This window comes from Hyla sarda, chromosome 4 (assembly GCF_029499605.1).
Source record: "Hyla sarda isolate aHylSar1 chromosome 4, aHylSar1.hap1, whole genome shotgun sequence".
NCBI classification, from domain to species: domain Eukaryota; kingdom Metazoa; phylum Chordata; class Amphibia; order Anura; family Hylidae; genus Hyla; species Hyla sarda.
In genome coordinates this window covers 9,984,864-10,000,246 of record NC_079192.1, presented here as the reverse complement: position 1 = coordinate 10,000,246, position 15,383 = coordinate 9,984,864, and the positions used below count along the sequence as shown (strand labels likewise).

At 42.6% G+C, this 15,383-nt stretch overlaps 1 protein-coding gene across 1 annotated transcript in view; it reads right to left on the bottom strand.

Annotated features, from left to right (window-relative positions):
- Window positions 1–172: 172 nt before the first annotated feature.
- The window catches only part of LOC130367236 (olfactory receptor 1496-like), a 36,260-nt gene continuing 21,049 nt past the window's right edge, over window positions 173–15,383 (bottom strand). The window contains exons 5-6 of the mRNA XM_056569640.1: window positions 4,061–4,982; window positions 173–261 (exon numbers count right to left, since the gene is read on the bottom strand). Coding sequence (XP_056425615.1) covers window positions 173–261; window positions 4,061–4,982 — 1,011 coding nt within the window. The remainder of the gene's footprint in view (window positions 262–4,060; window positions 4,983–15,383) is intronic.

Below are 15,383 nucleotides of genomic sequence, written 5' to 3'. Positions count from 1 at the left end.
GTAATCTAGTGACAAAAATTTACAGAAAACCTACTGCATGTAACGCACTCCTTCATTTTAATAGCTGTCACCCCAAGCATGTAAAATCAGCAGTCCCTTATGGACATTTTTTTTTTACGTCTGAGGCATATTAACAGTAGGGAAAGTGATTATGAATGACAGGCCCTTGATCTTAAAGAAAGACTTCGAAAAAGAGGTTATCCAAGTTCAGTTCTCGACAAGGCAATGTGGCGAGCAAGTGAACAGAATAGAGAACAATTGCTAAATGGAAAGAGAAACAGGAAAAATAGGAAAGACAAGACATCCTACTGTAATTCTAATCCAATAGCTTCTTATAACTCAGAAAATTCCCCCGAAAATTTGTTTAGTTTTTCCTTTTCCTTTCAGTTTGGCTCAATGGCAAAACAAATTAAAAAATCCATCCATGACAACTGGTTTTTAATTCATAATGATGCTGATCTAACGTATATGCACAGTCTAAACCCCTGATAGCTTTTAAAAAATGTAAAAATATTAAAAACATCCTAGTGAGAAGAAGTCTAAAAACTAACTCAACGACAAGTGAGAATTGGCTTCAAAGAACTATTGCTCCCTGAAAGCATAGGTGCGGTTCTTGTATTTGGTGCATCTTTGCATGCCTGGAAAAAAATCTGGTGTTAGGAGGTATCCCGATCTTTTGTCAAGACGTTATATGTTGCAGAACGAAATATGTAGTGTATGAAGTGATTTGCCCCTGTCGAAGATTTTATGAAGGGTGCTCCATACGCTCTCTGAATATAAGATTTCGGGAACATGTCCACTCCATAAAAACAAAAAGGTTCACCCAGTCTAATTGCCCATATCGTAGAGGATCATGCAGGGGACGTACTAACTATTGCATTTCTAGGAATATAACTGGTACTATTGAGAGAAGGTATAGACAGACGCAGAGCCCTCCTTCAATGTGAGGCGAAGTGGATCAGTCAGACCGAAGCACGGGGTAACCTAGGTCTTAATGACCGCTTAGACATGAATGCGTTTGTCTAGGCCTTCCTCATCATGTGTACATTCTTAAGAATTTTTGCAGAGATTATTTTCTATATAGGTCCTGAAAGAGTTTTTAATATTTCTACAGACTCGAAAATGTTGAAAATGTTGCTATGCTGTTTTAATGCTCTTGTAGTGCTGTTACACCTCCCCCTCTGACGTGACAGGCGTGTGGAGGTATTTACCTAGCCTCTCACATCAGAGAAGGCGTGACCTGAAGAAGTGTCGGGAGTGGCGTGAAATAGCTTTTGTCCGAACGTACTGCATGTCCAGCGCCCCGCTGTTTGTTTTATGTACCGAACCGAATAAAGAAGATTCTGCTTACTTGCCGTGAGTGCCACCTGACTTCTTCATTTTTCTATTAGTGTAATTCACCTGTGGCTCATTGATAAATTCCTCCACCCTCCTCACTTCCCTGCTGGATCTTTGTTGCCTTGTGCCTGAGAGAAAGCATTCCTGAGAGTTGCCTTGATGTGTATCTGATCCTTTGCTCTGTGACTTGACCTTGCTTCTCTGCCGCCTGCCTACTGACCTCCTGCCACATCCTGACTACGCTACTGTGTCACCTGCCTTGACCTTCTGCTATCCTGACTACGAGCTGCCTTATCCCTCCTGTGCCTCGCATCTCCTCAGCCGCCTGTGTGGTCAAGCTGTGCCAGGGTTAGCGACCTGGGTGCCACCTGATGCAGCAAGTCCATCTGGCGGGCTCTGGTGAACACCGGCGACACCTTAAACTCGGCTTCCTGATATGGTCCGAATCATCTGCCACACATATCCAGCGGATCCACATCCACCGGAGTTCCTGTCTTCTGAAACGTGAGTGTTACAACAAAATCAGAATATTTCAGGTGCACAACCAACAAAGCTATCTGCTTCTGGGTGGGAAACTCCATACCAGTTAGCAATATGCAGAAAGCCAACACTTTAAAGTAGTTGCGTAAGGCTGGGAAAGATTCCCTGAGTCAGGTGCAGTAAAATCAAATTCTGTCAGGACTATTGTTGTACAAACCTTACCCGTAGAAAGTGAGTTTAGTCAGATACATATGGGAGTAGGAGCATATAGAGGACCTGAGTCCTGCAGAAACACATGGAAATAGTTTTGGCACTTTTTCCAGAGCAGGAATGCCATTTTCTTTTACAATAGTTCTGCAGGACCAAACTTTGAATTATGCCAGCACATTTGCTAGAAGACACTTGGACGTGGCATCAGCCAACAGGGATCTCCCTCTTCCAGCCTGCCAAATCAGAGCAAAACAGCCACCGCTGTGGAGTTGGACTGCGGTGGTTACTAACTATGGTTGGGGGTTATACATAGGGGCTGGTTATCCCTACAGGGGACACTTATTGTTTGGGGCACTATAAATGCAGGAAAAGTGTGGAGCCTAAAACGTCTATCTGGCAGCTTCTGTGGAGACAAATTGTGGCCTGACACCATGGTGGTCTGAGCTCAAAAGTGAGGTCTGCTTCCCTTTAAAGTGCTGCCAATTAAACCTATGCAAGAGGGAGTGGACCAAACCTACTAGTCACTACTTGAGTACATTTTGGTCCTCAAAGTGAATTAGGCCGCTGCCAGTACATCACAGTGTGTGTTGGCAACCCCACTTGTATATCCTGAGCGTAAGGTTAAATTGTGATGTGAACAGCCATCTAGTATAGACCATAGGCAGCTGTATGCCTGCGGCCTGTATGGAGTCGGGAACTGTGCAGGACATCAAGGAAGTTTCTAAAAAAATGTTGTCCCAGGGAGGGGAGGGGGGCTGGGGGGGGGGTGGAGATTATTTGTATTAAAAATCTAGTGCGAGTTTTAACACTTTGTAGTATAGCAGCAGAGAACTTTTTCCATCTGTTCGGTTTAAGCAAAATCTAGAAATTTAGTGTGACAATTCTTTGTTTTGTTTTACACTAAGCCTCAGAAGGTTTTGGGTCGCTTTTGGACACTTTCCAGAAGCCCAATCCTATTACTACATTGCAAAATGGGAATAATTTCTCACATCCTGTAAAAATCCATTGCTTCTTCACTTTCCAGGCACCAAACCTGTTGTTACTCCCAAAAAGGGATTCTTTTTGCAACACTTGTAAAATGCCATTGCTTTGTCTGATATCTGTGTATGCATTTAAACACCCCAGGCATCTAGCAAGAAAAATAGATAATTTTTATAAATTAATTTTAAAAAGCATAAAAGAATTCTCTAGGGTCGTGTGTTTTTAGTCAACCTGTTCGTTTACACAGGATACTATCTGTTTACCCAAAGCCATACATGTTCCATAAATTTTGACTTTAAACCAGCATAGAAGTCCAGAGATATCCTCCTAGGTGACCTAACAGTGTTATATATATGGTTATTGGGGCTCAAATATAGTGTTTTACAAATTTTTGGGCTATTGGGGAAGCATTCAGATAAAAATAGTTTGGTCAGAACTAGAACTTTTTGCTACAGTTTGGCAAATCGGGGGAACATAACTTTTGAAAAGTTCTCTCATCTTTAGTCAGAACCAAACTTTTTCTTGATGTTCAGTCGAAGTGGCCAAACCAAATTCTGGACACGTTTGCTCATATCTAGTAGGCATTCTTAAACCCCTTTCAGTACATCGAAATAATTAGATATGGCCAAGGTATACTGGGTATACACATGTTGGCAAACGGCTCCACCATTTTCTGATGTAAAGCACAAGTATAGTTTTTATTTTTAAATACAACCTTGGCCTTAATCTGCAACTCTGGAGTCCTGGTGTGAACCTACACAAGTTCACATCTTCCCAGACTTTCTATCTTATCCCCTTCCTGTTGTGGGATTTTATAATGTTCAGTTTTCTCAAAGTTTCTCCTATCTTCCAATAAAGATACTGATATGGGCATTGGCTTCTCGATCCACCAAAGAGAACAGAGAATTCACAAAGGAAAAAAGACTAGATGCCATGGGTGCTGCAAGACATTAATCCACAATAGTATTCCTCACAAGATACCTTCTTTTTTTCCTATTTGTAGATTACCTATACTGAATATTGGAGATGGTTTACCAGATCATCCTCTTACTAAGTGTTTCCTGTACGGCTTTCTTAATGTCTTTATTCCTCAGACTGTATATAAGGGGGTTGACCAAAGGAGTAAACACAGTATATAGAAGGGAGAGGATTTTACTCATGGTCAGTGTTTGTCCTTTCATTGGGACAATATAAACACTAAATAAAGTCCCATAAAATATGGAGACCACAATGAGGTGGGAGCTACAGGTGGAGAAGGCTTTCTGTCTGCCAGTATTGGATGAGATCCTTAGGATTGCTGAAACAATATAAGTATAAGATATTACAATGATGGTGGTTGGGATGAAGACATCTGGAATACTTATGATATAAAGCTCCAAATGGACAATAAAAGTGTCAGAACAGGAAAGTTCTAGTAGGGGAACAAGGTCACAGAATAAATTGTCAATGACATTGGGACCACAGAATCTTAGCTTTGCTATTGTTATGCTGTAAATCAAAGTACCAGAAAATGCAAACACCCAAGAGATGACGGTCAGTATAACACAATGTCCACTTGTCATGATAGAGGAGTAACGGAGAGGATTACAGATGGCCACATATCTGTCATAAGACATCACAGCGAGGAGAAAACATTCAAATCCTTCTGAAGTGCTGAAGAAATAAAGCTGAGTCATACAACCAATAAAAGTCATGGTCCCCCCATTATTCAGTAAGATGTGAAGAAGGTTGGGGACAATATCTGTGCTCACCAAGATGTCGCTGATGGACAGTTGTGAGATGAAGAAGTACATTGGGGTGTGGAGGTTCTTGCTGGTGGACACCAGGGTAATGATCAGGAGATTCCCACATATTGTCAGACAATAAATCACCAGGAGAAGACAGTACAGGAAAATCCTTTTATCTTTTCTGATTTGGAAACCTAAGAGAAGGAACTCCGTGACCTCCGTCCTGTTGTTCTCCTGTATGTATATCTAGGCAGTAGTTAGTGTGGGTTAAAATACATAAGAAATTATTCTTACCATAAGACACAAGACTTCAGCATATTTTATATACTGTGTTTTAATGTATTTGCATTCTAAGTCAATAAAGTGTGCAGAGTAGAAGAACAGAGGTCTCTGGATTAGAGGTAAACGAGCCGAGACCGTAGAACCCGATCTCACTTAAACCTTTGTCTAAATGCTGTTTGGCACAAGCTGGCAATGGCGCTGTCATGTCGAATAGGGAACGCCTCTCCCTGCCTACTTGTTTAAATGCCCTAGGCGATGATTCCACAACTGGGTGACGGTCCCTCCACTGAACTAAAGTGCAGTGGCAACATAGACAAAAAAGCAAACAAAACCGTACAAGTTTGGAAATACAGGGCAGGATTCAAAAGGTTAACATGGGAACTAGGATACTAAATGACAGCAGGAATGCAAAGTTGCCACAAATATATAAGCAGGGAAATATAGTGGCAGTTAAATAGCATACTGACAACAGTCTAGGAACCAAAGCAATAAACGGCAGGCATGAGAATATGAACAAAACAGGATAACAGGAAATATAGCGGCAAGATTAACAGGGAATGAAGGGAGTAAACAAGTCAACTGAAGTCAGAACACTGTATAGATCAGGACTGACAGGTACTGGATCACAAGACTAAGCAAAAAATGCAATAAGTATGAGCACAAAGACAAAAAGGTCGATTACGAGTCAAGATTCAGGATCAGGTTATGCAGACTATGAGTACAAATACAGGAACAAAACCAGACTCCAGGCCAGGGGAAAGCAGCAAAGCTATGGGTCAGGACCTAACATAGAGAATATCCAAATACAAACGGACAGAATACACAGGATTACACAGTAACCGACCCAAACCCAGACATATAACAGATACAATAAATAGACAAGACTAAACCGACCATAGAACAGACATATATAACTAAAAAAGTTACAAGTGTGAACAGACAGATGGGAGTGATACAGAAACGGAACTGAAAACCAAGACCCAGGCTAAAAGGAGGAGGATTTAAATATCCCTTCTGTGCGGCTAATTAGCCAGATGCGATTGTTACAGGCGCTATTAAAGGAGAATGAATGGGGACCACATTTCACTTTGGGGTCTGATAGCATAAAATAAGGAAGTAGGAATACTAAGATGGTGTCAGGGTAGCCCAGCATACTTGGCCACTAGCAGCAAGATCACATGACGGCAGGTTATCCAATTTTTTCTTGCATTATATTGCATACAGCTTCCAGACCACTCAGGAGAGAGCAGAGGTGTGGGTCTAAGAGACTGATAAAACTCTATGTACTGCACTGCTGCCGCCATCTTGGAGAGAAAGCTAAACAGTGAGCACACACAAAACAACTCACTGTGGAACCACAAATCCCAAAATTCTTTCACACTACATTACAAACCAATCTGAGCAAAGCATTGTGCAGTGGGCATACGGCATACTGTGTCCACTTAAAGGGGCATTCCGCTGCTCAGCGTTTGGAACAAAATGTTCCGAACACTTAGAGCTGGCGCCGGGAGCTCATGATGTCCTAGCCCTGCGCCTCATGAAGTCACGCCCCACCCCCTCAATGCAAGTCTATGGGAGCCGTCAAGCCCCCTTCCATAGACTTGCATTGAGGGGGCGGGACGTGATGTCATGAGGGGGCGGGGTTATGAGGTCCCAAGCTCCCGGCACCGGCTCTAAGCATTCTGAACATTTTGTTCCAAACGCTGAACAGCGGAGTACCCCTTTAATGCACTATAGATCCCAGCAGTGTGGCTGCAAAACAAGCTAATAGAAAACTATCAAACCAAAACACAAAGCAATTAGAGCAAAGCATTGTCTTGTGGGCTCACCTGTATTTTACCTGCATTTTCTGAGTTTAACCAAAAATAGAGCATTTCTAACTGTTTTTAAAAACGTTTTTTTTTATGCCATGTTACTTTTAATTTTTGGGTTTAATGAAGAACAAATAATTTCTTGCTGGTTTTACAAAAAAACACATTCCTATCCGTGAGAGTGAAAGTTGAAAGGCCTTTTACTCCAAATTTATATAAAAAAAAGAGATGCGCTCCTAGTGGAAAATCACAAGGTGGATTGGCGTGTGAGCGTGTCTTATGCACCTTACCGTGTAACGTTGTGCTGAGGGCACAACACCTTGATGAGCTTGTAGACTCGCTGGGGTTTGTAGTCAATAAAGTACGGGCGACAGCCTGGGCGTCCTTCACCGTGACCTCCAGGTCGTGGTGCAGCAATAGTGAAAGGAGAACCAAAAAAGTAGGACTTGCTTGACCCTTGGCGCCTATTCCCCAAATACCAGTTCCAGCCGATAGTAGTTCGTTAAAACAACTGGCCTTTATTGGTACAAAAGAGGGGTGCAACACATTGGTTTCGAACCCGGACCGGGTTCTTCATCAGGCAGTGGTTGTTACAAGAGCATATTCCCGCTCGTTTAAATATGCACATGTGGACCGGCAATGTTTTTTATTTGAATGGGACAGGAGAAACCACCGGCATACTACGTGACAAACTCAACAACAATAATTGGGGAATCCGGTTCACAATGGAGACAAATAATAGAGAAATCCACTTCCTAGACCTGTGTATCAGTCATAATTCCGAAAACTTTATCACATCAACTTACTTCAAAACTGTTGATGTAAGCAGTTATCTGGACTTTGAAAGTGGACATTTGAAAATGTTCCCTACAGTCAATTCAAACGGGTGAGAAAGAATTGCACAGACAATGGAACCTTTAAAACACAGGCAAAAATCCTGGAAAAAAGATTTAAAGAAAAGAGATACCCCAGTTTAATTGTAAAAGAAGCACTGAGAAAAGTACAGCACAGGTCACAGAAAGAGTGTCTTGTCCCGGACAAAGAAAAGAAAAAAGGTCTGCAATACAATTAAGCAAACAAAAGACCAACTTTATAACCACGTTTTCCACCGCCGCTACCCGGATGAAGCAGGTATTAAGAACACACTGGCACATCCTCCAAAGTGACGTATACCATAACCCCTTAAGGACCAGGCCATTTTACACCTTAGGACCAGAGCGTTTTTTGCACATCTGACCCCTGTCACTTTAAACATTAATAACTCTGGAGTTATCATTCTGATTCCGAGATTGTGTTTTCGTGACATATTCCACTTTAACATAGTGGTAACATTTTGTGGTAACTTGCATCCTTTCTTGGTGAAAAATCCCAAAATTTGATGAAAAATTAGAAAATTTTGCATTTTTCTAACTTTGAAGCTCTCTGCTTGTAAGGAAAATGGATATTCAAAATATTTTTTTTTTTGGATTCACATATACAATATGTCTACTTTATGTCTGAATCATAAAATTTACGTGTTTCTACTTTTGGAAGACATCAGAGGGCTTCAAAGTTCAGCAGGAATTTTCCAATTTTTCACAACATTTTCAAACTCACTGTTTTTCAGGGACCAGTTCAGGTGTGAAGTGGATTTGAAGGGTCTTCATATTAGAAATACCCCACAAATGACCCCATTATAAAAACTGCACCCCCCAAAGTATTCAAAATGACATTTAGTAAGTGTTTTAACCCTTTAGGTGTTTCACAGGAATAGCAGCAAAGTGAAGGAGAAAATTCACAATCTTCATTTTTTACACTCGCATGTTTTTGTAAACACAATTTTTGAATTTTTATGAGGGGTAAAAGGAGAAAATGTATACTTATATTTGTAGCCCAATTTCTCTCGAGTAAGGACATTCCTCATATGTCTATGTAAATTGTTTGGCGGGCGCAGTAGAGGGCTCAGAAGTGAAGGAGCGACAAGGGGATTTTGGAGAGTACGTTTTTCAGAAATGGTTTTTTGGGGGCATGTTACATTTAGGAAGCCAGAACAGCAAAAAAACAAAAAAAAAACACATGGCATACCATTTTGGAAACTAGACCCCTTGGGGAACGTAACAAGGAATAAAGTGAGCCTTAATACCCCACAGGTGTTTCACGACTTTTACATATGTAAAAAAAAAAAAAAAATCCACAAAAATGTGTGTTTCCTGCCAAATTTCACATTTTTGCAAGGGATAATAGCAGATAATACCCCCCCAAAATTTGTAACCCCATCTCTTCTGAGTATGGAGGTACCCCATAAGTTGACCTGAAGTGCACTACGGGCGAACTACAATGCTCAGAAGAGGAGAAACACCATTGAGCTTTTGTAAAGAGAATTCTTTTGGAATGGAAGTCAGGGGCCATGTGCATTTACAAAGCCCCCCATGGTGCCAGAACAGTGGACCCCCCACATGTGACCCTATTTTGGAAACTACACTCCTCACAGAATTTAATAAGGGGTGCAGTGAGCATTTACATCCCACTGGCGTTTGACAGATCTTTGGAACATTGGGCTATGCAAATGGAAAATTTAATTTTTTATTTTCACGGATCACTGTTCCAAAAATCTGTCAGACACCTGTGGGGCATAAATGCTCACTGCACCCCTTATTACATTACATGAGGGGTGTAGTTTCCAAAATGGGGTCACATGTTGGGGGTCCATTGTTCTGGTAACATGGGGGCTTTGTAAACACAAGTGGCCTTCAATTCCGGACACATTTTCTCTTCAAAATCCCAATGGCGCTCCTTCTCTTCTGAGCATTGTAGTGCACCCCCATAGAGCACTTTACATCCACATATGGGGTATGTTCTTACTCAGAAGAAATGGGGTTACAAATTTTGTTGGGCTTTTTTTTATTTTCCCTTGTGAAAATGAAAAAATTAGGGTGACACCAGCATTTTAGTGAAAATTTTTTTTTTTTTCATTTTCCCATTCAACTTTAATGAAAATTTGTCAAACACCTGTGGGGTGTTCAGGCTCACTATACCCCTTGTTACGTTCCGTGAGGGGTGTCGTTTCCAAAATGGGGTCACATGTGGGTATTCATTTTATTGGGTTTATGTCAGAACCGCTGTAAAATCAGCCACCACTGTGCAAATCACCAATTTAGACCTCAAATGTACATAGTGCACTCTCACTCCTGAGCCTTATTGAGCGTCCGCAGAGCATTTTACGCCCACATATGGGGTATTTCCGTACTCAGGAGAAATTGCGTTACAAATTTTGGGGGTATTTTTTTCCTTTTACCTCCCGTGACAATAAAAAGTAAAGGACAACACCAGCATATTAGCGTAAAAATTTTTTTTTTTACACTAACAGGCTGGTGTAGACCCCAACTTTTCTTTTTCATAAGGGGTAAAAGGAAAATAAGCCCCCAAAATTAGTAGTGCAATTTCTCCCGAGTACGGAGATACCCCATATGTGGCACTAAACTGTTTCCTTGAAATACGACAGGGCTCTGAAGTGAGAGAGCGCCATGCGCATTTGAGGACTAAATTAGGGATTGCACAGGGGTGGACATAGGGGTATTCTACGCCAGTGATTCCCAAACAGGGTGCCTCCAGCTGTTGCTAAACTCCCAGCATGCCTGGACAGTCAGTGGCTGTCCGGAAATGCTGTAAGTTGTTGTTTTGCAACAGCTGGAGGCTCTGTTTTGGAAACACTGCCGTACAATACATTTTAATTTTTATTGGGGGGACAGTGTAATGGGGTGTATATGTAGCTTTTTACCATTTATTTTGTGTTAGTGTAGTGTAGTGTTTTTAGAGTACGTTCACACTGGCGGAGGTTTACAGTGAATTTAGCGCTAGGAGTTTGCGCTGCGGCGAAAAATTTGCCACAGCTCATACGTGAAGCACAAAACTTACTGTAAACCCGCCAGTGTGAATGTACCCTGTACGTTCACATGGGGGGCAAACCTCCAGCTGTTTCAAAACTACAACTCCCAGCATGTACTGACAGACCGTGCATGCTGGGAGTTGTACTCTTGCAACAGCTGGAGGCACACTGGTTGGAAAACCTTCAGTTAGGTTCTGTTACCTAACTCAGTATTTTCCAACCAGTGTGCCTTCAGATGTTGCAAAACTTCAACTCCCAGCATGTACTGATCGCCGAAAGGCATGCTGGGAGTTGCAGTTTTGCAACATCTGGAGAGCTATAGTTTAGAGACCACTGCACAGTGGTCTCCAAACTCTGGACCTCCAGATGTTGCAAAACTACAACTCCCAGCATGCCCAGACAGCAAACTGCTGTGTGGGCATGCTGGGAGTTTTAGTTTTGCAAGATCTGGAGGTGCACAGTATAGAGATCACTGTGCAGTGGTCTCAAACTGTAGACCTCCAGCTGTTGCAAAACTGCAACTCCCAGCATGCCTAAACAGCTCTCTGGGCATGCTGGGAATTGTAGTTTTGCAACATCTGGAGGGTTACAGTTTAGAGACCACTATAGTGGTCTCAGACTGTTGCCCTCTAGATGTTGCTAAGTAACTCACCGGCTTCCGTTGGATCCAGGAAGCTGCGTCGCGGTCCTCTTCTTCCGCCGATCGTCACCCGCTGCCGCCGCTGATCATCGCCTGCTGCCGTCGCCAATGGGTAAGTGGATCTTCCGGGCCGGTCCCTGTCGGTTTCCCCGTCCTGCCCCGCCTATTGTGGGTGGGCAGAATGAGGAAACCAAAGTAAACCCCTCTGCCCCCGATCTGCTATTGGTGGTAGCGTCTAGACCACCAATAGCAGAGATAGGAGGGGTGGCACCTCTGCGACCTCACTCCTATTGCTTCAAGGGGATCGTGGGTGTCTAGGACATCCGCGATCCCCTTTATTTTCCGGGTCACCGGGTCACCATAGACCCATATGACCCGGAATAGCCGCAAATCGCAAGTGTGAATTTACTTGCGATTTGCGGCGATCACCGACATGGGGGGGTCTGATGACCCCCCTGGGCATTTGCGCGGGGTGCCTGCTAATAGATAACAGCAGTCACCCCGGCCCGGTACGCCCTTGGTCCTTAAGTACCAGGGAGCAAAGGCGTACCTATATGCCCTTGGTCCTTAAGGGGTTAAAGGAAAAATTCCAGAGCACCCCCAAATCACGTTTCTCAGAGCCCCCACTCTGAAGAACCTGCTTGCCCCCAGCCAGATACGACAGCACAAACAGACTAAAGGAACCATCACCTTACCTGTAGGAAGCTTCAGATGTGGGTCCACCCGATGCAAATGCTGCAAGGAGATCAAAAACAATGTTAATGAGATCAAGTCACATTCAACAGATGAAGTATTCCAACTTAAATACAGACTGACATGTCAATCAAATGATGTCATCTACCTACTGGACTGTATGAGCGGTCTGCAGTATATATAGGCAGGACGACCCAATCCCTGAACAGATGAACAAACATAGACAAAATATAAAGAAAAATTTCTTCTGCATGGAGTCTCCAGGCACTGTACAATTGCTCACCCGGATAGTGCGGATCCAATAAAAATCACTCCCATTTACCACATTCCTGACCATAATTCCAACCGATTTGAACTCCTAAAAAAACGAGAGGTTTTTTGGATTTTCAAGTTGAGCACAGTGAACCCGAGGGGTCTCAATGAAATAGTCGAGACTATTATATAACCCGTTACCACAAGTGTCTATCATAATTGTATCAACACTTGTCCTCTATTCTATGTCCACCAAATAGCTTAAAGCTAACTAAGGAACCAGGGTATAACAAGTTACTACTGCTAATAACCCTCGATTGGACCACCCGTCAAATGCCATATACTCGCTGCGGCTACAATTTCGGTCCGGAGCATGGAGACACGCCGATAGGGATATAATTACCATATCCATATTCACACCGGCATACCCACCCCCCATACCCAAGGAACATACCAAAGATAAAAATATCCTGCTCCAAATCATGGGATACTCTACCATCCACTTACCTGCATCAAGCTAGTCCACACCGCTCCTATATAAAGAAGCCAAGACATTCTCCTATAATGGTTTATCCAGCGTGACTATTTCCTTCTCCCCTGGACCTAACTACGATTACACATACCTGTTCCGGCGGGTTCTACTTTATGCATGTTTGTCGTGGTATCTCCAAAGAAATACCCTCAGCATACAGCGACAGCAGCAGTGGGCACTCATACATGAGACCTCAGCGCCTCCTAGAAGTGACAAGGTTCCAATGCCTAATATGAATACCACAAACTTGCCGTACCAACCTGCGGAGACTACCGCTATCCCTTTCATTTTGATTTAATGTCCGCAGCCTGGCCGCAGCCCATCAGCAGTGGGCATTTTTATGTGAGACCTCAGTGCCTCCTAGGAGGGACGAGGTCTAAAGATCTAATACTATTAGTATAAAGTTGTGATACCATTTCTGTGTATAATACTGCTATATATATTATAAGTTTTCATGTTTGTTTATTTCTTTATGTAAAAAAAAATTTCAAAGTGTGTTACTTACCGTGACCCGGTGACCCGGCAGCAGTTCTGTGCCGGTCCACATGTGCATATTTAAACGAGCGGGAATATGCTCTTGTAACAACCACTGCCTGATGAAGAACCCGGTCCGGGTTCGAAACCAATGTGTTGCACCAATGTGTTTGTACCAATAAAGGCCAGTTGTTTTAACGAACTACTATCGGCTGGAACTGGTATTTGGGGAATAGGCGCCAAGGGTCAAGCAAGTCCTACTTTTTTGGTTCTCCTTTCACTTTTACTCCAGATTGTCTGTATTTTCTGATTTTAACCATAAAATGGGTTGAGTCGGTACCTTAATAGTTGGTAAAAATCATCCAGCCCAAACTCATTTCCCACCTCACTTGATGAACAAGTCCTTCTCTGTTGTGCAGAACTCAACTACTGAATGCCAAAAAATGAGGGCTTCTCCGCTTCCTGCTGAGTCAGCCCTCAACTGCCTTGTCTATGAATACACTTTCAACCAGGTTGAGGCCTACCCCAGCAGTGCCCTTTCTTTGACAGACACCATGAGCCCGGACCCCATGGACTTCTGGGTCATCAAATAAAACCATTGGCCAGAACTTGCATAGTTTGCCCTGGGTGTTCTGTCTTGTCCACCCTCCAGTGTAGCATCAGAGAGAGTGTTCAGCTCATCAGGTGGCATCTTCACCCCAAAACGAACAAGATTATCAGCTAACAATGTGGAAAAAACTGATGTTTGGTTAAATCAATCAGGCATGGATCAGTAAGACTTTAAACCTCCTGTGCCAGATACCCCTGCTAAGACCCTACTACCACCTCTACTGCTGTTTGCTGGCTACTACAATCCGCCACCTTCTGATGTATTCTGGACACTACACCTTCCATCAGTCGATCTCTCTTGCTGCCAATAAAAAATGATATACCGAGGTTTCCTGTGTTGATCGTACCCATTGTGCCAAAAATGTAGAAATAACAAAACAGTCCTCAAGGTATATAAATTCTAAAGATACACAAGATATGACCAGTTGACAATATAAATGTTTAATTACTAACAATAAAAATAAAATGGTGTTCTGACAGGACCCTTGCCAGAAACACACATTGGACCATATTTATAAAATGCACAATAAAATGTACAAGTATATACTAGCTGTGATGAGGCATGCAGAGTATTAATGGCCACCTATAGGTAGATATGTAGTAAATAGTAAATGTCTCTTGGTTGATGTAATAAATGTCTCTTAGTAGATAATAGTTAGATAGATATAACAAATGTTCCTTATTCACAGTTTTTAAAAATTGGGATCCACTATGAGGTCCGCAGTATATTAAAGTATCTAAAGGTAAATGGAAGTTCACCGGTGCGCTGTACCACTCACCACCCGTAGATGAGCGATGGACTCTCCGCATGTGAAGGTCGCTCGATGTGGACTGGCACGGACCAGCGGCCGGCCTGAATGGATGGATGTTTGCGTGTCCGGAGGGACGCTTGAGTACCTTTAATGACAGTGGCACCGAGTGGCGTCTGGCCAATGCTTTGAAGGTGGTGGGGTGAGCATCGGGAAGCAGCGTCCTCATGCAGCTGGAAGAGGATATGCACGTGCTTCACAGTGGTCCACAATTGAGTCTAATTGCAAGGCGGAATGTGGTCTCCTTCTTCAGTGGTGATATGTATAGGTCACCCCACATCTAATATGGTTTATATAGATTGCTGCCAGTTATTGACAAATGTCAATGTTGTATCAAAGAACTGGACCGGATTCTGGGTTGTTTCACTGGCTATTTCATTATATAATAATATAGACGTTGCTGCAAATGTACATATAACCTAAGTTTTATTACCTATAAACTGGCCATATGTGAGTAAATGGAATGTAGATGAATGGATGCAATAAAATGGAGAAAGAACGACAATGTGATAACATGAGATTATTAAAGGACAGAGACATATGATATAAAGTGGAATGATAATATAATGATAAATAAAAATAAAACTAAAATAATATTGAATAAAAATAAATAGAATGCTGCTGAGACGGAATCAACATGGATGACGTATTTGCCCTGTGGGCTGGGTCCCTAGTCCCCT